General features: G+C 61.7%; 2 protein-coding genes across 4 annotated transcripts in view; one reads left to right on the top strand and one right to left on the bottom strand.

Annotated features, from left to right (window-relative positions):
* The window catches only part of Tbcd (tubulin folding cofactor D), a 107,111-nt gene extending 106,350 nt beyond the window's left edge, over positions 1 to 761 (top strand). Inside the window, exon 39 of the mRNA XM_076869349.2 lies at positions 552 to 761. Within this exon, the coding sequence (XP_076725464.2) occupies positions 552 to 566 (15 nt within the window). The 3' untranslated portion in view covers positions 567 to 761. The remainder of the gene's footprint in view (positions 1 to 551) is intronic.
* A 1,763-nt stretch (positions 762 to 2,524) lies between these two features.
* Positions 2,525 to 25,741, bottom strand: part of Qtgal (queuosine-tRNA galactosyltransferase) — a 37,008-nt gene continuing 13,791 nt past the window's right edge. The window contains exons 6-12 of one of the 3 annotated variants that reach the window (XM_076871788.1): positions 23,016 to 23,111; positions 10,361 to 10,456; positions 9,604 to 9,728; positions 5,333 to 5,468; positions 5,181 to 5,249; positions 4,860 to 4,934; positions 2,525 to 3,391 (exon numbers count right to left, since the gene is read on the bottom strand). In XM_076871788.1, the coding sequence (XP_076727903.1) occupies positions 3,287 to 3,391; positions 4,860 to 4,934; positions 5,181 to 5,249; positions 5,333 to 5,468; positions 9,604 to 9,728; positions 10,361 to 10,456; positions 23,016 to 23,111 (702 nt within the window). In that variant the 3' untranslated portion in view covers positions 2,525 to 3,286. Of the gene's footprint in view, positions 3,469 to 4,859; positions 4,935 to 5,180; positions 5,250 to 5,332; positions 5,469 to 9,603; positions 9,729 to 10,360; positions 10,457 to 23,015; positions 23,112 to 25,741 lie in introns of all 3 variants that reach the window. The other 2 variants (XM_076871789.1, XM_076871790.1) reach the window with 2 other exon arrangements.

Raw genomic sequence — 25,741 nt, 5'->3', positions numbered from 1 at the left:
GGTCACCTGGGTTGTGGCATTGGCATGCTGCCACCTGACCCGTCTTGTGGCTTCTCTGGACTCGGGTCTCCAGCTGCACAGGACCCTGCTTGGTGCTGGCTGCCCTGCCACCAGGCCCTCTCAGCCTCCCTGCCTCCTTCTCAGTGGCCTGTCTCTCCCAACACACTGGTGTCCTCTGTGTCCCCTGGTGGGCACCTGTCCCCATAAGATCTTCTTCCTCCCCTTCCTTCCCCGCTCGGGGCCCAGCGGGAGCACTCTCAGGCACGTAGTGCCACACGGCCGGCCTCCAAGTGGGCCTCGCAGGTACACAGGCCGTGCTGTGGCTGGTGCCTCCGGCCTTCTCGTGTGCCAAGGCTGAGCCCAGTGCCAGCCTTCTGTGTCGAGTGTGCCCTGCCGTCCCTTCAGGCACACGTCAGCCTGGCAGCTGCCCTCCAGGGCTCAGGCTCAGGGTCTGGGGAAGTGTCTCCTGCCACCTGTTTTTGTCCTCCAGAGGCCCAGGGTGGACGGGGAGATGGGGCTGGACAGCCTGACACGGTGTCTCTCTCCTGCAGCCCGGTGCCTGTTGAACCAGTCCTGAGAGCCCTTGGGGCTGTGCAGGGGGGAGGAGCTGCCCATGGCACGTTGCTGCCCGTCCACCGAGGGACGGCACCTGGGTTGCTGAAGCCGTCACCAGATGTGCTCTTCACGTGCGGCTGTGCCGGTGGCCTGGCTGCCTGCTTCTGCCTCCATGGAACAAGCCTGCTTCCCATAAAATCATGTACCAAGCCACTCCCTGTCTGTCTGTCTCTGGAAACGGGGTTGTGGCTGCACCCCAGGGGCTCCCCTGCACTCTGGAGACGGGGCTGTGGCTGCACCCCAGGGGTTTCTGTGCTCAGATACGCGGGTGCAAGTGGCCGGCGAGTGGGGCCAACACTGCAGGGAGCAGGAAGCTGAGACTGGATGGGTGGTGGGAGCAGAGTTGCAGGCACCCCACGTCAGCGCTGAGGCCTCCAGGAGCCCCGTTGCACCAGGCCACCTTTGTTGGTGTTGCTGTTGGCCACCGGACCTGTGGGTGGGGAGCTCCATGTCCTTATGCTCTAGACAGTGGGCCACCTGCTGCCCGCTGGGCCCTGGCTTTCACTCCTTCCCCACCTGACAGGTGCCTCCCTCCTGCTCTGGACAAGGCCAGTCAAGGTCTCAGGAGGGCCCTATGACCAGGCCCTGCTGCATCCGTAAGGCCCTGCCATCCCGCCAGACAGAGCACACACTGCCCAAGGGGACAGTGACACACTGAAGCCCAGAGACGGTCACTTGCCCTGGGACCCATCAAAGTCACAGCATTCCTTCTAGTCTGACTCTGCCACCCAAGGAAAGGCCATCGCCCTGGGCAGCCAGCTCTGCTGTCCCAGACCCCAGGCCCAGGCACTTATCCTCACCAGAGGCCTGGGGTCCCCTCCCCTGTGCAGCAGCAGTTTCTGGAGCCTTCCTGGGTCCGGGACACCCTCCTGTCATCCTCATGACAGCCGTGTGGCCAGTGGCCAGCGGAGTGGGCAGTGGGCAGCATGCCGGTGTCTCAGGGAAGGGATCAGGAGGGCCTCTCCACAGGGCATACATGAGCAGGAGTCCACATGGACATGTCCAGTGCAGAGAGGTGCCTGACTCTGGGGTGGAGCCAGCCCTGAGTCCAAAGAGCAGCCAGAGCCAGCACGCTGGGCGGGAGGGCGGGGCCAGCGGCACCCACCTGTTCCAGCCAGAGAGCCACCAGATGCCAGGGCTCCTGCCAAGGTGTCCACTGTGAGGTTTGGTTTTGACAGGTGAGGGGACAGATTTGGGGCCCTGGGCCAGACAAGCCATGTCCTCAGCTGTAGGTGGACACAGCGGGGTTTTCGGAGGAGCAGCAGGACCTGCATGTGCCTCTGCTGTGTGGTGGAGGGTGCACCCTCCCTGTGGGGCCCTGCCCACCCCGAGCTCCACGCTGGACTGGGAAGCCGGCCGAGTCCTCCTGAGCAGTGCTCCGGGGCAGAGGTGCATGCAGACCTCAAGCAGGCCGAGTGCCACAGAGAAGGGTGGGCAGGAGACCAGGCGTCACTGGCTGCTCTCGCAGGGTAGAGGCAGAAGCCTGGTGCGGCTGCCAGGCCGAGGCTGAGCGGGCACGCTGGAGAAGCAAGGCAGGAATCGAGGCCAGCGATGGAGACGGGCCTCGGGAAGGGCTCTGAGAAGTGAAGGCCAGCGCTCAGGCGGGTTAAGCAGCCAGCTGGATGCAGCTGGGACTGGGATGCGTGTCCATCTGTGTGATGGGGTCTCAGGAGGCAATGCAGGGTTTCATCCTCCGAGGGATGGAGTCAGATGTGGTGCATGGAGCTGAGACGCTGTGGGGAGACCATGAGGCCACCCCGGGTCTGAGCAGTGACACTACACCCGTGGAACAGGGGTCTGCAGCAAGCCATGGGCACAGTGCGGCTTGTTCAAGAAGATAGGAGGGCTGTGCAGGGTATGCCAGGGGTGGGGTTTTCTAAATTTGAAGAATGAAATCCACAGACTCAAGTGAGGGCAAAGTAACAGGGTTTATTAGAGCAACACGGAGAAAGCAGGGGTCCTGGAGAGTGCCGTGGGCCAGGGGTGTGTGTGCGTCTTCAGGGTCAGGGGAGCTGGCCCCCAGCCCAGCCCTGCCAAGGCACTCGGTGTCCACCTGCTGCATAGAGACGTGCCCTGGGGCCCCGCTTCCTGCCTGCCCACTTCAGCCCTGTCTCCCACCTCAGCAGTGTGCTGGAGGCCCTGGTGACATGGCTCTGCCTCCTGGTACCTGCCCCCAGCGGCAGGCCAGCTCAAGGCACCCTGTGCTGACGTGGGGCGCAGTGAGTGAGCACTGGGCCAATGTGGACGCACAGCAGCGGAGCAGCAGGCTGGCTGCCAGGAGGGAGCAGGCACAGGACACAGCACCAGCGCAGGGAAGGCAGGGGTGGTGACATGCTGGTGGGAGCCCAGGCCTGCCTGAGGGTGCAGGAAAGGCAGGCAGAGCCCCGGGGGCACCCTGAGTCCACAGAGAGCCAGGCCAGTGCTGCTGACCCATGCCCCTGATGGCCACAGTCCAGCGTCCACTTGTGTCCTGGAGTGCATGGCTGCAGTGAAGGTGAGGATGAGCTTGTGGGGGCATGGGAGTGAGCAGAGGCTGGCCTGGTGGACATGGCAGAACCCAGGCTGTGCGAGGCTCCGGGACAACGGAGAGGTCAGTGACGGCCGACACACATCAGCCAAGTGCTGGACAGGTTCCCCGGTGTCCCTGAGGGCCTCTGAGGCCTGGAGTCCGTCAGAAGGCAGGCTGGACGTCAGCAGCCAAGGAGGCCATGATTTGGTCCTGGAGCCTGAGGGTGCTCCGCTGAGACCACACTAGGGCAGCGGCCATGGCTGTCAGCTGAAATGCACAAAGTCCCGGCCCTCCTGCAGCCGCAGCGACCTGAGGTTCTCTTCAAACTCACCCCCGGTGAGGTCCTGTGGGGGGGCGGCAGGTGTGGCTCAGTCAGGCCTCCCCCTGCTTCTTATAGACCCACCCACTGGGTCTGTGTTGCCTGGACCCGCCTGACAGGTGGTCCACTGTGAACTTCTGCTCCTCTGCTAACAGGGCTGGGGCTCAAGGGAACCAAGCGCCAGGGAGGGAACAGCGGCTCTGCCCGTCACCATTAGGGTGAGATTCTCTGGGGTGTCCTTGCCATCTGGTCTGGCCTTGGCCCCTCTACACAAGGCCCCTCTCTAGTTGCCCCCAGGGGACTCAGCTGCCCCTAGTCGTCCAGACCTGCCTTCCCATGTGACCCTGTCCCAGGAGCGTCACACCCCGAGCCCTTCCTGCTGACCTCCTCTGCCCCAGCCCATCCCAACCACAGAGCAGGGGCCACAGCCCTGGGTCCCCCCCCCATGCCTCCCGTTTCAGGCATGGGAGCCCCCACAAGGGCAGCTTGCTGAAGAACCTGTTCCTGTCCTCGGCCTGGTGCAGAGATGCCTGTCCCACAGAGGGCCTGGTGACTGCAGTGAGCCAGGGACCCAGTGCCCAGCCTGGTTTCAGAGCCTCCCCAAGCTGCCTGTGTCTGGCCTGCGGGTCCTCTGCCTGCCACCACTGGGTGTCACCCAGAAAAGCCACCCCACGCCCTGGGAGGAACAGCGGGTGCAGCCGCTCGCGCAGACCAGTGGGGAGGACCCGGAGCGTCCCAGCTGTTGGTCTGAGGCCAGTGGCAAGCAGACATGGTTCAGGAAGGACACTGCAGTCGGCCAGGTGCCAGGCACGGGCTCCCTGGCTCAGCCTCCGCCAACACTGAGAGGGCGGGCAGACCCAGGCGGGCAGCAGCAACCTGATGGCCTCCGCCCTGCAGTGAGGCACGCTCTGCGGGGATGACCATGCACTTGTACATGGGAGAGGCCTCCTGCGCAGGACACTCGGCTCCTGAGATGGGCGGGCACTGGGAAGACTTGGTGTCCAGTGGCCTGTCTCGGCCCCAGCAGGAAGCTGACACCACTGTGGCACGGCCGGGGGGGTGGATAAGGGACTGCTGGGGACCTGCCTGGGCCAGGAAATGAGCCCATGTCCTCGACAGGTGTGGGGCCATGCTCAGCTCTGCTGAGTCGGCCTTGGACCCAAGAGCAGAGCACCTCCTGTGCCCACACCACAGAGACCCAGATGGCCAGAGCCCTGGCTCTGCTGCAGGGACGGGGGCAGCACAGCAGCTCTGTGGGCTCGAGGGCCAGGATGGCACCCAGCAGGGACTGGCGGCTCCTCAGACGGCCCCCCTGCCCTCAGCCCCAGGGTAGTGACCACAGCCTCCGCCCAGCCTAGAGGTTCAAAACTGCTGGGCAGGCTGGGCTTAAAACGAGGGCAGCAGCCCAGCACTCACCAGCTTCACACAGAGGACGAAGGGTGGCCGGGCAGCTCTGAAGTGCAGGACAGGAACACGCGGCTTGGGCCTTTCCTGGAAGGAGACCACAGTCACGCTGGTCACTCAAGGGAAGGCCCCTGCGGCCTGTGCCAGCCGTGGCCCTCTGCCCAGAGCCGCACTGGCTCAGCTGACAGATGTGCACCTCGGACCCTGGGGCAGGACACCGGCTGGGGGCACACTGGTCCTCGGGGCCCAGTGGAGTCCCGGGAGGAGGGCCCTGGGCCGTCCTTGGGCCCAGGGTGGAGTGGGCTGCCCCTGCCTGCCACGCAGCCCACACACCTGAGCCTCCTCGTAGCAGTAGAAGCCTTTCCTGATCTTGTTCTCGTCCACGTCACAGAAGGCCACCACCTGGGGATGGGCATTCTGGGTGGCTCAGGCAGAGCAGGGAGGAGCCGGGGCTGGGGACAAGGGGCTGGGGAGGCAGCACCCACCTTGCAGCGGCTGGCAGCCGTGAGGCTGCGGTACAGCCTGCGTCCCTGCTTGCCTGCGTTCCAGATGGTGAAGGACGCCCACTGGGGCAGGGCCCACTCCTCCAGGAAGCAGACACGGTGGGTCCAGATGGTCGTCCTGGGAAGCAGGGGTGGCCAGGGCCGGCTGGGTGCCCTGGGGATGGGCACCTCCTGGCCTGCCGCCTCCCACAGCCCGAGGTCCTGGGAGCCACCTCGGGCTCACCGCCCTAGGGAAGGCTGGGGGCCACCCAGGCCGGCCTGGCCTCTGGGTAGCTCAGCCCACCTCTGTGGTGGCTTCAGGAGCTTCAGGACAGTGGACCCCCTGACCTGATCCCATTCCCAGAAAAGCCGCTGTGCAGAAGGAAACCGTGGCCACACCTGGAAGCTACCTGTGCCTTAGGCCACTTGCCTAGAGAGCAGGAATCTGGGGTTTCCCCGCCTGAACCAGAGTCCCTCCATGGACGCGCAGACCGGGCCGCCAGGCAGAGCTGCACCCTCAGCCACGTCTCCCCACCTCCCTGGTCCCCAAGCACCTTGGGGCCACACGCCACACTGGTGCTCAGAGCCACCTCAGGACAGCTGTCTGCGGTCACGCCCTGCCCTGGCCCTCGGGCCCCTTCCCTACTGTCGGCTCTCACCCCAATCAGATCCGTGGGCTGCTCCTCATCTGCTCTGGGCACCTGCCATCCTTTGCCACGTGCTCTCTGGCCTGGCTCCCAGTGCAGCCCCTCACCCTGCGGCCTCCTCGGCCTTCTCTCTCAGTCTTTGCGGAACACATACCCCGACGTTCACGCACGTAAAGGGCGAGGTGCGCATCGCCTCTTAACACCCACAAGAAGATGGGAGCAAGAGGACCTGCGACTGCCTGGCACGAGGCTACCATGCACCTGGTGACTGGCAGGTGACAAAGGTGGGGAGGCGGTGCAGCCTCCGCTGTTCAAGGAAGACACGGCTCACTCACGGCAGCCGCCTCAGGGGAGGGGTGACCTGTCGGCACCATCTGCATCAGCAAGCAGAGGTGCAGCCCCCACAGAGGACCCAGGTGACAGGACCCCAGGCCTTGGTCTGCCCTGGTCTGTGTATGCAGCAGTGGCATAATACCTGACTCTAGCATAACACCAAGAAACGTGTCCAGCTCAGACAGGTCCGTGCCCACATCACGTGATCGAAGAGGGCCTGGGCAAGGCCCGAGCCAGCTCCCAGGCACCGTGATGAGGACTGGCCCGTCTCAATGCCGTGGCCAACAGGAGAGACCCGCGAGGATGAGCATCGGCTCAGGGCAGCACTGGCTCCAGAGTCAGCACACTTTCCTCCTGACCACGACTCCCGCTGGTCACGGATGCCGAGTGGCGTTTGTGGAGACCATTCCTGGTATGATGCAGGGAGGGTCCAGGAAGCTTTGCGGAGCAGACTCTTCAGCAAGCCCAGGTAATAATTAAACCCGTGCCCCATGAGCTGCTGCTCACACTCAAAGACTTTAATCCCACACAGAAACCTGCATTAGGTCACTTATTTTGTGTTGTGGGTGGCCAAGCCTTACGTGGCAAAATCCAGAGTCTTGTACACAAAGGCCTCGCCATGGGCACAGGATGAGGCCTGGGCAGCCCTGCCTGATGGCGCCTGTGGCTGGGCATGCAGGCCCCACCCACGTGTGGGCCTCACAGACCCACCTCCAAGGCAGCACCGCCGCCCGTGGCTGTGGGCCGTGTGTGACCGAGTGGTCACACGGGAGTGCTCAGAACCGCCCTGGCTACCCCCATGCGCTGCGGAAGGCACATTCTCCACTCAGATTGGCTCCTGTGTGGACAGGAGGGCTCTTGGCGGAGCAGCTGCTCTCGGGTGGACAGCGTGTGGTTTTTGAGCAGCACGTGTGCACATTCCGCAGCCACCGAGAGGGACTGCAGCCCTGCCCCTTTTTTTTTGCTGGAGGGTGGTAGGCCCAGGAGGTCTGCTGGTGCCCAGCGTCTCCCCAGCCCCCTGGTCACAGCCTGTTTGTTGCTAAGCAGACACCATCTCAGCAGACCCTGCCATCCTCCCGAAGGCACACGTGGGGCAGTCCCAAAGTGTTCTTGGCTTTTTTTTTTTTTTGCAGTGAGGGACCCAGGGCCTGGTAAATGAGGCAGGCACTGCACCCCCAGCCGCACCCCAGTTCAAGTGTTGACAGCAATGTGCCGGGGAGTGTCCACGTCTCCACGTGGGCCCACCACAGGAAGGCGCCAATGTGGTCAGTTATATAGCATCCAGCAGCTCTGCAAACAGCACATGCCTCCTTACTGCTGAGTGTCCTGGCCAATGCTCGGGGAGGCAGTGCCCCTCCAGCCTGTCCACAGCCCGCCCAGCAGTGCATGTGGTCTTGAGTCTGAGGCCGTGACCACTCGGATTGTGCCTGTGGGCTGCCGTGTCTGCCGCATACTTAGCTTGTGGGGTTCTCTGCTGGGTGCGTGGACTGGGGGTCTCCTTGCAAGCTTTAGTGTGCCCGTTTATTTATTTATTTATTTTGTCTTGTTCTTTTCCATCTTGAAGAGACGTGACTCACTGTGCTGCGCAGGCTGGTCTTGAACTTCTGGACTCAAGTGACCGTCCCACCGGTGCCTCCCAAGAAGCTGGGACTGTAGCTGTGCAGGCTCGCACGCCTAGCGGGTGGCGCTGAGGGTCTCTGTGCACTGGGCACCTGCTCTGCACTGATGGCACATCAAGAGTGACTTTGATCGTGACGGTGTGCAGCTTGCCCGTTCTGAGACAGCCGCCCTGCCGTCTTGGCGAAGGCCTGCAGCTCCTCCAGCACTGTCTCGATCGCCTGTGATTCCAGGGGTGGGTTCCTCCCTCACAGGGACACCACGCGCCCCGTGAGCAGACCCCCGTGTGGGGGCTGGTGCCTCCTCGTGGTGGCCAGGCTCACCTGTGCTTGCCCTGCACCTTGCTGACTGCTGCAGCTTCGCCAGGAGCCCTGGCTCTTCTTCTCGAGACTTGGTCAGCCATTCTGGGTCCTGTGCATTTCCACATGAAGTTCAGAACCTGCCTGGCTCCCAGGAGTGGTGGGCTGCACATCTGCCGGCCCCCGTCGCTCCCAGCCCTCCCCAGGTGCCTGCGCTGGCCACTCCCTTCTCGGTGCAGAGGAGGTGTGGGCCTCGCGTGCCGTCTTTGAGCCCCGTGCACCGCACAGCCGCACTGTCCACCAGTCTGGGCAGACGGGGGCTGGCCTGCCTCCTGAAGCTCTGGTCCCGACGTCCCCGGGTGCTAGTCCTACCCACGTGCTAACCTGTCCTCTGTCCTCTGACTGTCCTGCCCTGCAAGCTGAGGTGGCAGCCAGGCCACATAGCCTTGGCCGCTCGCAGCTCAGCAGGTGAGTGCTCAGACCTGGCCACAGGTGGTCTTGCTGGTTTTATTTCCAGTGGTGACTCTCGGTTGTGCTGACCTGCCCTAGGTCCCTGCTCCTCTTGCTGTCCCTCGGTGACTCCCTGTTCAGGGTACTTGCCGCTCACTGTCCTCCTTCGTGAATGAGCCTTTGAGGCCAAGGTGGCGCTGTGTGCAGGACTCATTGCTTCTAGTTTTTTCTAATTTCCTTTTGATTTTTTTCCTTGGCTGCCTAATTTCCAAATATTTTGGGTTTACACGAAGTCATAGTGATTGCTAACCGGATTCTGTGTGGTTGCTGTAGCCCCAAGTCTACGTCTTGTCAAAACCTCGTGTTGAAACCCTCTCCAGGTGGCATTAGGACATGGGGCCTCTGGTGGCACTAGGAGCACGTGTCCTCGTGACAGTTCCCTAGGAACTGCAGGGAGCCCCGTCCAAACCATGCCTGCCCAGCCATGGAGCCAGAGCAGTGCCAGGCCATGAGCCCCTAGCCCGTGTGTCCTGCTTCCAAGGCCACCCACAACCCAGCCCTTTGAGACCCAAGCCCGTGACTTTGCCCCGTAGCTCTCCTTACGGGGGCTCACTTAGGCCTGGTGGTCAGCAGGTCTTCAGAGGGTCACATGGGAACCCCACCTCTGTAGAGCAGAGGGACACTGGGCTCCTCTGGGTGCCTCCCAGGCCCTGGAGAGGCCCCGTGACCCCTGCAGGGGTTTTCCTAGCCACCTTGCCCTCTGCGCCCCACACACCACTTTTTGTGGGGACTCCCCTCCTATCGGGTGAATCTTAGGGAAGAGCCCTGAGGCCAGCCGCCTGCGTCCACCTCACTAACCCGGCCCAGTGGTGCCCGTGCCGTCCTGGGCCTCATGAGGTGCTTCTGGAGCCCAAGGCGATCTACTTACTCAAGCACGGACAGCGTGGCCGCGTGGGGGTGGTAGCGGTACAGGAGCAGGGTCTGGTCCACCCGGAGGACCCTGCCCCCCTTCCTGAGGTGCTGGTAGAAGAACAGCAGGTCCTCCGGCACGCCCTGTGGGGAGAGGACCAGCAGCCCCGCCAGGCGTGTGCTGAGCGGGAGTCGGGCGCTGCAGACAGCCTGCAGCAGGGGCTGGGCAATGGCGGGGGCCCAGGGAGGCCAGGAGCTGGGGGAGGGGGGCGGCGTGAACGCCCCCAGGGGGCAGAGGGCCTGAGACAGGGCCTCAAGGCCAGGTGGCTGGGACGCCCAAGGCTGCTGCAGCGAGGGGCCTGGGAACAGGACCTGGCCCTGGGGACACTCAGCTTCCCCACAGTGGCAGACCCAGAGCCTGGAGCAGAGGTGGCCGAGGGTCCCCGAGCCCAGCCATGCTCCCTCAGCACACAGTGGGGAAGGGGGTTCGGATCAGAACCGACCCACATGGCGGGTGAGTGTGAGAGCAGATAGAAGGTGGCAGGTGGGGCTGGCCCGGCTCCTGGGCCGGCTTCTGCCTGGGGTGGTGGCCAGGCAGAGGGAGGCCATGATGGGCAGCAGGGCGCCTCCCGGCACTGTGCACCCCTGCACTTCCACGCAGGGCTCTCAACTGGAGCCGGAAGCTGCGGGACTTCAGGGACTGTGGACACTGCTCACAGGAGACTTGTGAAGGCCACTTCCTAACCCCCACCCCAGGCCTCGCTTTCCACACTCACCTGCCCACCCTCGTCAAATGGACCCACGCGGGAAAACCAGGCTCGCGAGCAGAACCAAGTGGGCATGATCACTGTGGGGCCGTTGGCGGTGAACACCTAGTGTTGGTGGGACAGCAGGTGGTCACAACAGAGAGCAGCAGGGACACCTGTCCGTCCCCTGGGTGGCAGCGCGGAGGGCAGAGTGCAGGCTTCCCGAGAGGAAGGCGCGCCCCACCCGCAGCTCCCTGCCAACTCTGCCGGAGCCTACAGAACCAGCCCAGATTCAGGAAGAGGAGGGGGACGCCCGAGGCCAAGAGGTCCCACGGCACAGGAGGAAAGGCCCCTAAGTCACACCCACAAGGACCGGTGGCCAGGCCGATGGCAGCGGCCTTCTGTAGAAGAGCCCGACCCGAAGCAGCCAGAATGGCCCCAGGCGGCCCCGTAGGACTCTCCCAGGAACAGCGTGGACCAGTGCCACTAGAGCAGCACTCCCTGCCACCAGGTGCTTACAGGACAACCGGGCACCAGGCCCGCTGGCCGAGTCCTACCCCGGAGCATTCAGAGGGCAGCCCCCAGCTCTGGGTGCCCGCGCTGGGCCTTGGCACTGCAACATCGGGGCCGCGTTGTGACAGGGAAGCGCCCCACACCACGGCAGCGGAAAACAACGGCTCTCCCAACCCCCCACTTCATCCCATTGGCCATCACCAAAAAAACGACTGACGCTGACATTTGGAAACCATTCCAAAGCAAAAATCAAGCTTCCTGTTTTCAACTTCGATTCACTGCAAAGCCCTGTGGCCCTCGGGGACAGGTGTGCTCTGCAGCTGGGCACCTGCTGCTTAGGACTTGCCCAGGGAGTGGGCAGCCCACTCTGCACCACTGGCCCCACCCACCCAGGGGTGGCAGTGGCCATGGGAACTGAGCAGGTCCCCACCAGGTCACGTGTGGGTCACATGTCAGACCACGTGTTGGATCTGAATGTCACACTGAGTAATGTGTGATTCATCTGCTGCGTTTACCTCTTAAATCTTGCTTCTAAATCTTATTTAAAACTTTTTTGGTGTGTCATGCTAGGGACTGAACCCAGGGCGCGTGACTTCTGAGCCACATCTCCAACCATTGCTATGTTTTGAGGCAGGGTTACACCAAGTTGCTCAGGCTGGCCTTGAACTTGTGCGCCTCCTGCCTCAGCTCCTGAGTAGCTGGGATGGCAGAAGTGGGCCACCGTGTCGGGCTCTGTTAAAAGCTTTGAGACTGCATTTTGATTTGCACGTAGTTCTACTAGAGTCACATCTCTCTGCAAAGCAACTTGGTCTGTTCTTCAGGGACGTGACCGTGAGTGTGGGGAAAGATGGGGTAGCCCTGCCAGGAAGGGGGCGCAGTGAGCAGAGAAGCAGGGCTTCCAGGGGCTAAGGGCTGGGCCTGCGGCAAGCACGGAGCCTCCCGAGCTGGTGTGTGGGGCAACTGCTGCTCCTGCTTCCAAGGAGTGGGCCTCGGAGGAAGCCGGGAGGGAGACCACGCCATGGGGCCCGGCAGGGCTGGGCCTGGGGGAGGGTGGGGGTTCCTGAACCATCACGGGGCACAGTGGCTTTGTGCCCTGGAGAGGCCCCAAAGGCAGGTGGCTCCCAGGGCTCTGAGCCTGCACGGGGACACCCTGGGGAGAAGGTGGCTGTGCTCACAGCTTGGAGAACAGTAGAACCGGAACCACAGGAGGCAGACAGCGTCACCACTGCAGTGAGCCACCAGCAGGACTGTCCTGGCAGGGGGGCAGAACTATGGTCTAATCCGCCAGTGACCATGCATTGGGATGCAGTGGCCAGAACAGAAGTGACCTAGTCAGCCCCCACGGCCCACTCACCACAGCAGACTAGTGGAAGGTCAGTCAGAGTGAAACAGTGTCCACTTTATGCCTTGAATGTAACCCTTGCTGCTTGGCATTGAAACTCATTTTTTTAAAATTTTTTCGAATTAGTTGTACATGACACTGCGGGCACAGGAGCCCACGTCCTCGGCATGGACAAGAGGTGGCCTCTAGGAGCACAAGGCACTAAGCTGAGAGCACACCCCAGGCCCACGCGAGGCAGGCCCAGCAGCTGCTCAGGGTTCCTGGCACGGTCTCCACTTCAGAGAGGAGGCCCAGCTTCCACCTCCACCCAGCACAGCCAGAGACGCCCAGCGCACCAGAGAGGAAACCACGCAGCAGCCACACAGCTGCTCTCAGGGAGAGAGGGTCACCGCAGGCAGCAGGTGGCACCGCGAGCAATTCCTCGGAAGCCAGCGGCTACCAAAACAGCTCCGTCATGGTAAGCGAGCCCCAGAACCTGGACAGTCCCGTGATCATTAGGGATTCTTCTTACATGTTAGCAGTAAGTAGTGGAAACCAGAATCAAATGCACAATAGCTTTTACCAATGCTCCCAAGAGCTGAATAACTGCAGGGTGCTAACGAAAGAAGCCAAGGAGGGCTCGGCTCTGTGACACTGTCCGTCCCCAAGCCAACTGACTGGGCCTGAAGTGTCACAGCTGACCAGCTGGATCCATGTAGGTAGAGGAAAGCTGGAGCAAAAGACTCTGGAATAGTCAAAGCACCTTGAGAGGACAGTAGTGGAAGGCCACTGACCAAGGGCGGTGGAGCCCAGGCAGGCAGCAGGGAGGGGCAGACCACGGTGGCCAGCCCTCGCAGCGCGGACGCTCAGGATGTTGGCAACACAACTCCAGCCAAAAGTGAACCGCAGCACAGGTCAAAGCACAGGACACAGCCTTCAGAAGTCACCTAGGGTCAGGCAGAGCCCACCAAGAGGCTACACCCAGGCACGGTCCATTTTAAAAAACCAACAAAACAGACTTCTTCAAAACCACAGACTTTATCCTTTGGAAAACTGTTAGGTGGATGAAAAGAAGCCACAGATTTATTAGTAGAAAGTACTGCAAATTCCATGTTCAACAAGGGGTTGATGTCAAAAAGGAAACTCTGAAACTCAACTGTAAGAAGACAAAAAAAAAAAAAAAAATCAGTTAAAACATGGGCAAGGGGCTGGGGCTCAGTGGTAGAGCACTTGCCTGGCATGTGTGAGGCGCTGAGTTCAGTCCTCAGCATCGCATACAAATAAAAAATAAAATAAAAGTATGGTGTCCACGTAAAACTAACAAAAATATTTTTTAAAAAATGGGTAAGACTTGTACATACACGTGATCAAAGGGGTCCATGAGTGGCGAGTAGGCCCCTGCAGAGATGCTGGAAGGGAGAGCAGGAGGACCGTGGGACAGGATGCTGCCACCCTGGAAACCAAGATGGTGGCTGTCACAAAGTGGTGAGGTGCTGGCCAGGGACCCAGCACCTGCACCCCAGGGCATCTGCCTCGACTTGGACCCGTGCTCACACACCACTCTCCAAGGCTGGAGCCCCATCAGCCACAGCCCGCGTGCAGGCAGGGTGCCTGGGTCTCCCACACAGGAGGTGCTTGGCACGCACACAGGGTATGGTGGACCCAGGCCATGCTGACCCTGTGTGCACAGCCTTCCACAGCACATGGTCCAACAGGGGCTAGGGTGGCTGCCATCGAGTGCTGTGTCCCCCAAACTCACGCTGGAGTCCCATGCCAACATCTGACCCCAGGTGATGGGGGGCGGAGCCCCTGGTGGGGCCTCATGTGCAGGCGCCAGGGCTCTCTGCCCCTCACTGTGTGTGGCCCAGAGTGCCACGGGGCTGGCCAGACACGGAGTCTGCCAGTCTCCACCTGGGGCTGCCCCTCCAGAGCTGCGCGAGACAAAGGCGGTTGTTCCCCAGCCACCAGTCTGCACTGGTTCTCACTCTAGCAGTACGACAGGACGGCTGGGAGAACCCGGGGCCAACGGTAGGGGCTCGGGCCGCCTTCTCTGGTGTCCTACACCTGCTACGTGGGCCGCAGTGGAAGTCCCTGCTGCCGTGAGGTCTGGGGCTGTTAGCATGGTGCCGCGTGGTGTTCTGGGTTTGGTCACTGTGCTGTGGTCACTTGAGCAGTCGGGGACAGGGGGCACACCAGCAGGGAGGAGTCCCAGGGCTGTGGACCAAACTGTGTCCCCAAGTTCATAGGCCGAAGCTCTCTGTGCAGTGGGACTGTGTCTGGAGGCCAGGCCTTTCATGAGGTGATGATGGCTCAATGAGGTCACAGGAAGGAACCCTGATCCCACAGGAGGATACAAGAGGCCACAGAGTGTGCCCAGAGAGATGGTGTCACCTGCAAGCAGAGCAGGGAGGCCTCAGGAGAAGCACTACTCCTCTCACAAGTCCAGCTCTGGACTGAGAAGTGTCTGTCCACTGCCTCCTGTAACCATGGCTGCCTGAGCCAGACACAAGGAGGCAGGGACCCTCTGGGGGCAGCAGGAGCAAGTGTGGAGAGGGGGGAGTGGGCTGAGGGGCACCTCCGAACCACTCATGCCACCTGCCATTTTAGCTCATGCAGCCCAAGGGAGCCAGACTCCATCCTGGTAGAGCACTGGCCAGCCCACCACGCACAAGCTGCTGGGACCCTGGCCCCCTCCCTGTGGCAGGGACCCCCAGCCTCAGGTGCAGAGTGGGGGTTCTGACCTGGGCCCCACTTTGATCCCTCCAGATTCTGGATGACAGGCCCTGGGGAAAGGCACTCAGCAGTGGACAGGGTCTAGGGACAGGGTCTGGATAGCAGGTGTGGGCCACGGGACCCAGGGCTCTGACCGGAGTTCGCTGGGATCAGCAGTGTGACTTGCAGCTCGCTGCAGGAGCGTGACTCAACTCTGAACATGGGGCTACTGGGCCATGCTTCCCAGGAGGCGGTGCACATGGAAACCCGCCCATCTCCACACAGCCACGCACTCAGACTTGCCACGGCAGCCCTGTTTGAGGGCCACCACTGCTCATCATCCTCGACGGACGTCTTGCTGCCGTAATTCAGAGACGTGTTTCTGTCGAAGCCCTGCTCAGATTAAATGTCACCCTTGGTGCTCTGTGCAGTTTGGATGTGACTCCCCTTCCACAGGAAATCAGTGAACAGAAGCCCTGACTCAGCGCCGCCCGTGAGGCAGGCCAGGCTGGCTCTCCACCTCCGGCCCAGGAGCCCACGGTCAGTGAAACCTCTGGCTGCAGGAAGCTGGAAGCCCCTCTGAATGTTAAACCTGGCTCCAGGCCCCTGCCCCACGAGTCAGCCATGGTTCATTTTTAAAAGTTTTTTTTTTTTTTAAAGAATTTCAATATTTATCTTTTAGTTTTCGGTGGACACATCTTTGTTTGTATGTGGTGCTGAGGATCAAACCCGGGCTGCACGCATGCCAGGCGAGCGCGCTATCGCTTGAGCCACATCCCCTCATTTTTAAAAGTTGATGTGTGCTGTAAAAGGTGCCTGTGAAGAAGTGGCATGTCCCAGAAGCCCTACCGCTCCAGGCCATGGCCCTTCCTCCTGGGACCACGGCTCAGGTGTGGCTGCCTGCTGTGGCAGGGAACCCCCAGCATGGCGCCGCGGCAGGAGGGCTCGCCGTGCACGCCCTCAGACGCAGAGGGGCTCTCCCTGCCCCAGCCAAGCTGAACCAAACCCTCACAAAGGTGACTGTGTGTCCAGACTGGGCTGCAGGCCAGGATCTGGGCTCCTGGCCCGGTGCAGACAGGAAGTCGCTGTGCTCTGCAGCTCGACTGGCAGCCTCAGGGTGGCCTCTGTTCCTGGTGACGGTTGAGACCTGGCTGCACCACTGCCCTCCCCGTACTCCCCACCTGACCCTAAGGCCCACGCACCCAGCTCCACCTTCCGTTCTGGCGGGAGGGAGGAAACCGCCCCTGGGAGCAGCTGAAAGCAAATCAGCTCTTCCAGGCTGTGGCTGCCCGACGTGGAGAAGCCAGTGGACCTTCTGCCCCTCGAGATGCAGATGCTGAACCTGAATGGAAAAGGGCTCTCCTCCCCCGCTGCCTCGGGAACAGTGCTACGGAACAGGCCTTCAGAGCCAGTGTGCAGATCTGGTGGCAGCGCTGGCCGCGGAGCCCACCCAGACCCACGTGACAGGGGGCATGGACGATCCGTGTTACGCAAGGACCACGTGAATGGCACACCAAGGGGTCTCCTCTGCCAGCCGAGGGATCATGATCTGGAGCTCATGACCATGCCAAGGTCCCGGTCTCACTGCAGATCAAAGCATTTTCAAGTCAGTGCTTTAAAATCAGGAAAGCCTTTAGCTGTGCGCAGGACCCCAGGACCCCAATGCTGTGCCCTGGAAGCGTGACTCCCACCCCACGTAGTCTCCCCTCCTTTGATGCCCTCAGCTCCACGGATGGGGGAGGGTCCAGGAGCCACAGGTGGGAGACAGGAGGAGCCGGGCACAGGCGGGATATGCGGAGGCCTGCGAGTCCCACCCACCCTCCCACCAAACGAGTCGATGGCGGTGCCAGTGCCCACTGGGGGAGATTTGCTACAGGCCATCTGCTGGCGTGGTGCCTGGGCCTGGCTCTCCTCAGGCTGTCCGGGAAGGACCCCCGACGTATGGCCTTCAGAGCCAGGGGCCTCTGCCCACTCTCCAGGCTGCCTCTCCCAGACCCCGAGTCCACACCCCTCTCCAGGCTCCAGGTCAGCTCCTTCATGAGTGGCCAGAAGCTCAGAGCCTTTCCTGACACCTCCCCTCCCACAGCTCCACCCAGCCCAGGCCCTTCTGCCTCCAGGTGGCCCTGCTGGCCTCACAGCTCTGTCCACTGCATCCTCCACAGCCCTGTCTGACCTGCCACCAGTGGCTTTGACACACTGTCCCTCCACGCAGCCAGCTCCCCAGGAGGGGAGGGGAGGGGAGGGGGTGGACACCCTCGTGGAAACACAGGTGGTCAGGTGATGGACATGGGTAGGTGGTCAGCCAGTGAACACTCCATGGGAACATGGGAGGGCGGTCAAGTAGTGGATCTGAGGAGTGGTCAGGCAGTGGACACCCCAGTGGGGACACAGAGAGGGAGTCGGGTGGTGGACATGAGGGGTGGTCAGATGGTGGACGCAGGGAGGCAGTCAGGTGGTGGCTTAAGTATGAGTGAGTCCCTGGCAGCTCCAGGCAAATGTCATCCTCGGGCCTCAGCCAGACACACCTGTGCTTCTCACCTGCACCACGCTGGGCCCAGGTGCTGCCCGGGTCTGCCCTCAGCCCTGGGTCTGGTGCTGCCCGGGTCTGCCCTCGGCCCTGGGTCTAGTGCTGCCCCATCTGCCCTCAGCCCTGGGTCTGCCCTCAGCCCTGGGTCTGCCCTCAGCCCTGGGTCTGGTCCTCAGCCCTGGGTCTGGTCCTCAGCCCTGAGTCAGGTGCTGCCTGGGTCTGCCCTCAGCCCTGGGTCAGGTGCTGCCTGGGTCTGGTCCTCAGCCCTGAGTCAGGTGCTGCCCCGTCTGCCCTTAGCCCTGGGTCAGGTGCTGCCCGGGTCTGCCCTCTGCCCTGGGTCAGGTGCTGCCCGGGTCTGCCCTCTGCCCTGGGTCTGGTGCTGCCCGGGTCTGCCCTCTGCCCTGGGTCTGGTGCTGCCCCGTCTGCCCTCTGCCCTGGGTCTGGTGCTGCCCCGTCTGCCCTCTGCCCTGGGTCTGGTGCTGCCCCGTCTGCCCTCTGCCCTGGGTCTGGTGCTGCCCCATCTGCCCTCAGCCCTGGGTCTGCCCTCAGCCCTGGGTCTGCCCTCAGCCCTGGGTCTGCCCTCAGCCCTGGGTCTGCCCTCAGCCCTGGGTCTGCCCTCAGCCCTGGGTCTGCCCTCAGCCCTGGGTCTGGTCCTCAGCCCTGGGTCTGGTCCTCAGCCCTGGGTCTGGTCCTCAGCCCTGAGTCAGGTGCTGCCTGGGTCTGCCCTCAGCCCTGGGTCAGGTGCTGCCTGGGTCTGGTCCTCAGCCCTGAGTCAGGTGCTGCCCCGTCTGCCCTTAGCCCTGGGTCAGGTGCTGCCCGGGTCTGCCCCCTGCCCTGGGTCTGGTCCTCAGCCCTGAGTCAGGTGCTGCCCCGTCTGCCCTTAGCCCTGGGTCAGGTGCTGCCCGGGTCTGCCCTCTGCCCTGGGTCTGGTCCTCAGCCCTGGGTCAGGTGCTGCCCCGTCTGCCCTCAGCCCTGGGTCAGGTGCTGCCTGGGTCTGCCCTCTGCCCTGGGTCTGGTGCTGCCCCGTCTGCCCTCAGCCCTGGGTCTGCCCTCTGCCCTGGGTCAGGTGCTGCCCGGGTCTGCCCTCTGCCCTGGGTCTGGTGCTGCCCTGGGTCTGCCCTCTGCCCTGGGTCTGGTGCTGCCCTGGGTCTGCCCTCTGCCCTGGGTCTGGTGCTGCCCTGGGTCTGCCCTCTGCCCTGGGTCAGGTGCTGCCCGGGTCTGCCCTCTGCCCTGGGTCTGGTGCTGCCCCGTCTGCCCTCAGCCCTGGGTCTGGTGCTGCCCCGTCTGCCCTCAGCCCTGGGGTGCACCCCACTCAGCTCAGGAGCCACCTGTGGATGCAGCAGGGGGGCCTTTTCTGCCTGGCAGCGTCCTGGGGCTTCCACGGTGGGAGCATGTCACAGTACTTCTTTCATGTCACAGGATCTGGGGTCTTGGCTGGGAGTTTGGCCAGTGTGGCGCTGGAAGGCAGTGGACCTTATGGGTGCCAAACGGACAGCACCCAGCTTCCCAGGGTGCTGTCCTGGGCCAGGGCTGGGGCCTTCTCCTGGGACCCAGGCCCGGCCCTCCTGCTCTCAGGCCTTCTGTCTGGACATGTGCCCTCCACCAGAGGCAGCGCCAGCCGCTCCGCACATCGCCTCAGGAACGTGGACTCGACACACCTCTCTTCTGGGGTGCCAGCCACGAGCACCAGCGGTGGTAATGCAGAGGGATGGTGCCAGGCACGGACGGCAGTCTGCTCACCCCTCCACCTGCCACGGCCGGTGCTCCTCCACCTCTGGCTGCTGTGAACCAGGGACGTGAGTGCCCCTTGCCAGCCCCTGTTTCCGGAGGGCGTTTGCCCAGGAGGGAGACTGCTGGGTCACGTGGCGATTCTAGTTTTGACTTCTGGGGAAACAAGGCGCTGTTTCCTGTACCGCTGTGCCGTTGACACCCCCACGACCGTGTTCGGCGTGCGGTTCTTCACACCTCGCCAACCGTTGCCACACACTGGCCAGCTGGCTGCTGGCAGTAGCTGTCCCCGAGGGTGCAGTGGGCCTCGTCTGGCCGACTTCCTCATCCCTCAAGTGAGTGACGCCGAGCGCCCTCTGTGCTCAGCTGGCAGTCTTCTCCGGAGCACTCAGAGGCTTCACCTGGTCTCAAAGCTGTGGGTCCCTCACATACCCCGGGCAGGAGCCCCTCCCAGAGACACAGCTGGCCAGTATCTCCCTGCGGCCTCCTCCGCCGTTGAGTGTCCTGCACATGGTCTGCATGGGCTCTAACTCATCTCTTTTTCCTTTTTTTGCCTGTGCTTTGTGGCCACGTCCAAGGAATCAGAGCCCAATGCTCTGGAGTTCCGCTGTGCACCTTCTTCTGCGGAGGTCATTGCAGCCGTCAAGTGTGGTCTCTGATCCTTTGAGTTGACCCTCATGGGTGGTATGAATCAGGATCCAGCTGGGTGTTTCTTTGTTGTTGCTGTTTGTAGAAAATGTGCTGATTTAGAATTCTGTATGTGAATGCCAGCCACCTAGATGGGCCCAAGAATCACGAGGAGGACGAAGTCTCTTCAGGAATCATCCCAGAGCCACGTGCAAAGGGACCAGGTCACAGGGAGACACCAGTCTAGAGAAACCACACACCCACAGCAACCCAGGCTGCGTGGGCTCTCAGTACAGCATGAGGTCCACCACCTGCCGGACTGCACCGTGTCCTCCAGGGTCCTTGCTGAGCCCTGATCCCAGCTGGCCAATGTCTGGAGGGGGAGCTCAGCAGACGTGAGGGTCATGTGGTGTGGCTCTTAGCACAGGGTCCCTGCTCACTCTCCCTCTGCCAGGCCTGGACACAGCGAGGAGGCTGTCGCCTGCCGGGAAGAACCCCGGCAGACCCTCAGGCTGTGGGCACACACCGATGCCTACCACTCGGGAGGGAAGAAGACAGCACCACCACCACGCGCCAAAAGTAACCAAGGAAAGAACAGAGACCTACACATAAAGCCTGAGGTTACACAGCTTTAAAAGGAAAACACAGAAACCTTTACTAGCAGGGCTAGTGAACTAGCCAAAGGTTTCTTAAGTATGATATCGAAAGCAAAATCCATAAAGGAATATCGGTAACTCAGATTTCACCCAAATTGGGAACTTCTCTTTGAAATACAGTGTTAAAAGAATGAAAGACAAGTCACAGACTCAGAAAAACACATGCAGAGGTTCTGTCTGATACAGGAGTTGCATCCTGAATATATAAACAACTCTCAAAATTCAATACTAAACATGCAAACAACTCAATAAAATAACGGGCAAAGGTTTGAATGCTTTAGCAAAAAAAAAAAAAAAAAAAAAAATTGGAATCAAAAAGCCCGTGAAAAGATGTTCAAGGTCATTAGTCACTGCAGACATGAAGATTACAGCCAGTGAGAGGCCACCACCTGCCCATCAGACTCAGGGAACTGGAAACAACGGACCTCACCAAGGGTGGCAGGGCGTGGGGGAGCCAGCAGTGGAGCCTGTGCCTCCCGTGAACTAACAGCCCCGGGCCGAGCTTTTCCCAGGAGGGCCACGCACCCCTCCGACTGCACAGGTGCACTGCCACACTGCCTTGACAAGCTGAGAACCGAGTGGCTCACGTGTCCTCCCACAGCAGGACGGGAAGCTACGGCCACCCACCCTAACCACCAAGCCACACGGGGAAGCAGAGAAGCAGCCCTGCCGGCAATGGCGAGGGCTCCCCTCACGGTAGGTGTGCAGCGTGCCTGGGGACTGTTCATGTGCAGCCCTGGATGCGGGCTCATAGCCAGAAAGTGGATCTGCACATGCTCAGTGCTGAAGGGGTGCTGTGTAGACCTGGGAAAAAGGGGTGGTGGTCAGATCGCTAGATGTCGGTATATACAATCACAGCCAGTCAGACTCTTCATGTGAAATATTAGACACCAGGTACACATCAAAAACCTGTCTTAGAACAGGCAAAAGAGAAAACTCTCTAGATTCTGTTCAACCCAAGGAAGCCCAAGGACAGAGGAGTTTGTTAAATGAGACCAGGGAGGTGTGACCAGCAACTCCCACCGCCAACAGCTCTGGTGGCCAAATTATCAACACCTTCAACACAGTTCAAGGAGAACAGCAACAGCAATATGCAGACTCTGGGATCCCATCAAGCTAGCAGATGACAAAGAAAAAGAAAAAGAGGAAGAGGAAGGAGATGAGGAAAGAAAAACCTCACAAAAGAACAGGAGAAACGCTGTGTGGGTGCCAGGTGACACCGCGGTCACCTAGATCTCTCAGGTGTTCAGGTCCTTGTCCATCGTGGGCAAGAAGGAGATGACCCAGAGCCGGGTGCAGACAGCAGAGGCCCCAGCATAGCAAGGGCTGCAACAGGTGGGACGGGGTTTCCAAACTCTCTTCTTTGGTATTATTTTACAAATTTCTGTAATAATATGAAAACCCAAAGAAGCAGCATGTCCCGCAGACGGGGAGAGGGCCAAAAGAGAAGAGAGCCAGAAGACGCCAGGCAATCGCAGCCTCTCCTTCGGTGAGCCGTGGGCCCTGTCTCCCAGGTGCACTGTGTGGATCTGGGCTTGTGCTGTGCAGCCTAGCAAGGCAGAGCAGGGGGGGGCGCGTAGCTCGGGAGCCAGGACCAGGTGGGGTGTGAGGACTGGTGGGTGCTGCATGTTCTCCTTCCTTTGATGAGAGCTAAGATGCTCAGCGACACTAGGAAACATTAGAGGCTGTATCCCGGAGACCACCTGTCCCCTGCCCCACTGGCAAGCAGCCAGGTGTCTGCTGAGGCTACCTGGAGCCGCATGGGCAGCCTCTCCGTCCAGCCTGTGCCCAGGCAGGCCAGTGGCTGTAGCTGACGGTGCCACTATCATCGTTGCCAGCCAGCACCAGGAAGGTGGCCCTCCAGGGTGGGGCCGTGCTCTTCCACGTGGGAGTACCCCGCCTGCAGTGTTCTGGACGCTCATGAGCAGAGGTCACTCCACACAGTCCAGGGACACACACTGCAGCCAGGACCCTGACGCAGATGCCTGCCCTTGGCCTCTGCCTTGTCCTGACAAGGCAGCCTGCCATGGGCGGGTAGCCAAGGGGTCCCAGAGAGAATGGCCACAAGCACGGATCCAACAATGCCCACCACTGCTGTGGTGCTGCTCAGACCCAGGACATGCTTGATGAACCTCCTTCTGGTCCCAGACCACACATCCACTATCACACCCACACTGTGCGCTGCACCTCCATCCAGCCACGTCCACCCTCCACCTGGTACCACGTCTGCCCCGTCCACTGCTGAAGCCACCCTGCCATCTGTGAGGTCTGCCTTGCTGTCCACACTGTGTGTTCATCTGATCCCAGTGACAGCGGGGACACGGGAGAAGCTGAGACAGCCACTCGAGGTTCAGGGCAGCCCGTGGTCAGCGTCCGAGGTGGGAACCTGCCTTGTTTGAGCTGTCAGGTCTCCATGGGGTTGGTGTGTGCCCCACTGGATGCTGTCCAGTCAGCACACTCTGTCCAGTTTGCATTTGGACAGAGTGAAGACAAAACCACACCCCAACGACAGGCCAGTAGGCCCTGAGCAGGACATGGCCCTGGGGCTCCAAGAGGCTGCCCCTGTAGGGACAGCCTGGACCAGGACAAGCAAGCCGTCACCTGTGTCAGAAGCTGCTCGGGCGCCAGCTGGTTGATCCAGCGTGTGTACCGCTCAGTGGAACCCGGGGGGTCTCTCCTCACACGGCACCCGATGATCTGCAAGGAGAGCAGGCAGAATCAGCCAGGTGGGGCCGGCGTCCTCCCTGAGCCTGGCTCACACCGACAGAACGTCTGCCAGGCAGACCCCTCCACAGTCAAGCACAGGGGGAGGCGGGCAAGCCCCTGGGCCAGGGGAGGGCAGGGCCTGCTCCCCCTCAGGGATGGCAGGCATTTGGCCAACACTGCGCCTGGCTGGCAGCCGGGCCTTAGCGGCTCAGATTAAGATGACCAACTGTGATCATCTCCAGTTGTGGCCACAGCCTCAGGACAGCAGCCCCATGACCACAGCACCCAGGAGTCTCCCCCTGAGCTGGAGAGCCATCTCAGAGCACCTGTCACAGCCCTGAAGTGCCCTCCTCTCCGTCTCCCGCCACATTCGCAGACTTGGTGTCCCTCAGCCCCGCCCTGTGCCTCCGGGCCTCAGATCTGACCCCCCCCACCCTGTGCTTTGGCTTCTTGCCTCGCCCCAGCCCACACCTTCAATCTACAGGACTGTCGGGAGAGGCAGTCCAGTGGCACAGACAAACGCCTGCACAGAACCTTCACCCAGGGACACTAGGGTCACACTCAGACACGCGTTTCAAGGCAGAGGACTGGCAGTTTCCAGGGGCCCCACAGCAGGAGCAGAGTGTTCTCCTGCCTCTGGCTGCAGAGAAAGTAGGCATGTTAGGGGCAGCAGAGCCCAGCCCTCGAGCTGACGCTGCACTGGGGAGGCACAGGGTTGAACCCGGGTCCTCTGCTACTGAGCTACACTCCCAGCCCTTTTAATTTGATGCAGGGTCTCCTAAGCTGCCCAGGCTGGCCTGGAACTTGATATCCCCCTGCCTCTGCCTCCAAGTGGTTGGGATCGCAGGGCCACTGTGCCCCTCCAAATGCTGTACTTTTGATGCTGATGTCACCTTGCCTGAACTGCAGGTGTAAAGCAAAGGACTTTCTGCCCTTCCCTTGGGGAGCGGCCTGGTGGGAGGGCAGGGCAGTACTGCGGGTCTCTGTGCCGGCCTTGGGAGCACCTGCAAGTTCGCTCGGGTCCTTTGTGCCTTCCTCACCCGTCACCCAGACGAGCCCGACCCCACGGGTCCCTCGCTGCACCCTTGGACACTTGAACACACCGACCAGGCACCAGGAGTGCACCAAGCCCAACGGAGCTGTGAGAACGTGGGGCTCCAGGCCAGCCTGCGGATGACACGGGGCCAGCACCCTTGGCCCAGGCAAGTGGGGCCACAGAGTCCCTGGTGTGGCCTGAGTGGACCAGCAGGGGCCAAGCAGCGTGATCTTGCACGGCTCACAGAAGCCCGGCGTGCGCCCAGCATGCGACACCACCATGCCACCAGAGGCCGGCTCTGCACCACACAGGGGCGCCTCGGCCGTCAACAGCCCCCCAGGCACCGAGGACCCCCAGGAGGCGGCTTCTCCATCCGTGCTCCACTTCTCACTCCATCGTCCCAGCCTCACCTGCTCTGGACAGGATGCGGGTCAGGGGGAGTGGCGGGGGACTGGTGTGGCCTTGTGGGAGAAGGCTGACCTTCTGCAGATGCACAGGGAAGCACTCTGCAGGTGACCCCTCAGGAAGGCCCTCTGGCGAGCCGGGCCCAGGACTAGCATAAGGCTCCCGAGGCCACCTCCTCCCCCAGATCCAGACCCGGGCTCTGCCTGAACGCCCACGTGGGAGGCTGCCTGGTGCTCCGCAGGTGAGGCCCCGGATCTGCAGCAACCACAGCAGGTGCCAGCTGGGCACCCCGTCCAGGGCCTCTCCATCCCAACATTCCCACTCTGGCACAAGCCTGAAGTGACGGCCAAATGGGAGTGTGGGGCCAGCACAGGCTCGTTCCTTCAGGAGCAACGGCGACATCGGGGACAGCCTGCAGGCCCAGGCTCCCATCCCCCCTTTCCCAATCTGACTTCACACAGTGCAGCCACTGACAGCATGGAAGGGCCAGGAGGAAGGGTGGCACACGCCACGGCTGGGGGTGCCGCCAGCACGTCCTCTCCCGCACTTTGGGTGGGTCTCCAGAGAACCTACCAGAGGCTCAGCAAGAGAAGCCGCGACCTGGGTCTTCATGGTCAGCCCACCCCGACAGTCTGCGTTTTTGCCAGGTTCATGAACGTCCCTAAAGATCACCGTTCCTCTGAGGACATGCCACTGAGAATTGTAGAGGGTAGAGGGGAGAACACACCCAAGCCCTCTCATCCCAGAAACACCAGCACTCGGTAGCCACCCTCACAAGCTGTTGGATACAATGTGCTTTGGATGCTTGCAACGGCCATTCCCGGACCTGTGGTCACCCATGCACAGGCCACAGACGGCATTTTGCTTAAGGCTGGACCCTGGTGCAGGGGGGAGGGTCTGTGGCTTCCAGACTGGTGGAGAGCTCTGTCCAGCAGTATCCTTGGCAGGGAGCGTGGCCTGATGCTGGGCAAGGGTGCTGCTGTGCCTTCTCTGACTTGCACGGCTCACAGGCACAGAGTTGCTAGAGCCTCTGCAGCCCCCTCATGTGAACGGCCCCAAGACCCGCCCAGGCCTGGCTCCCACAGGCTCCTCTTCCCCATGGAGGAGCTGACCCCAACATGGCGTGTGCCTGAGAAGCCCGAAACTCTTCTGCAGACCGTGTGGTGATCCCAAAGCCACA

Source organism: Callospermophilus lateralis, chromosome 11 (genome assembly GCF_048772815.1).
Source record: "Callospermophilus lateralis isolate mCalLat2 chromosome 11, mCalLat2.hap1, whole genome shotgun sequence".
Lineage (NCBI taxonomy): Eukaryota > Metazoa > Chordata > Mammalia > Rodentia > Sciuridae > Callospermophilus > Callospermophilus lateralis.
Note: the sequence above shows the minus strand (reverse complement) of the source record. Positions and strands in the feature narration are given on the sequence as shown.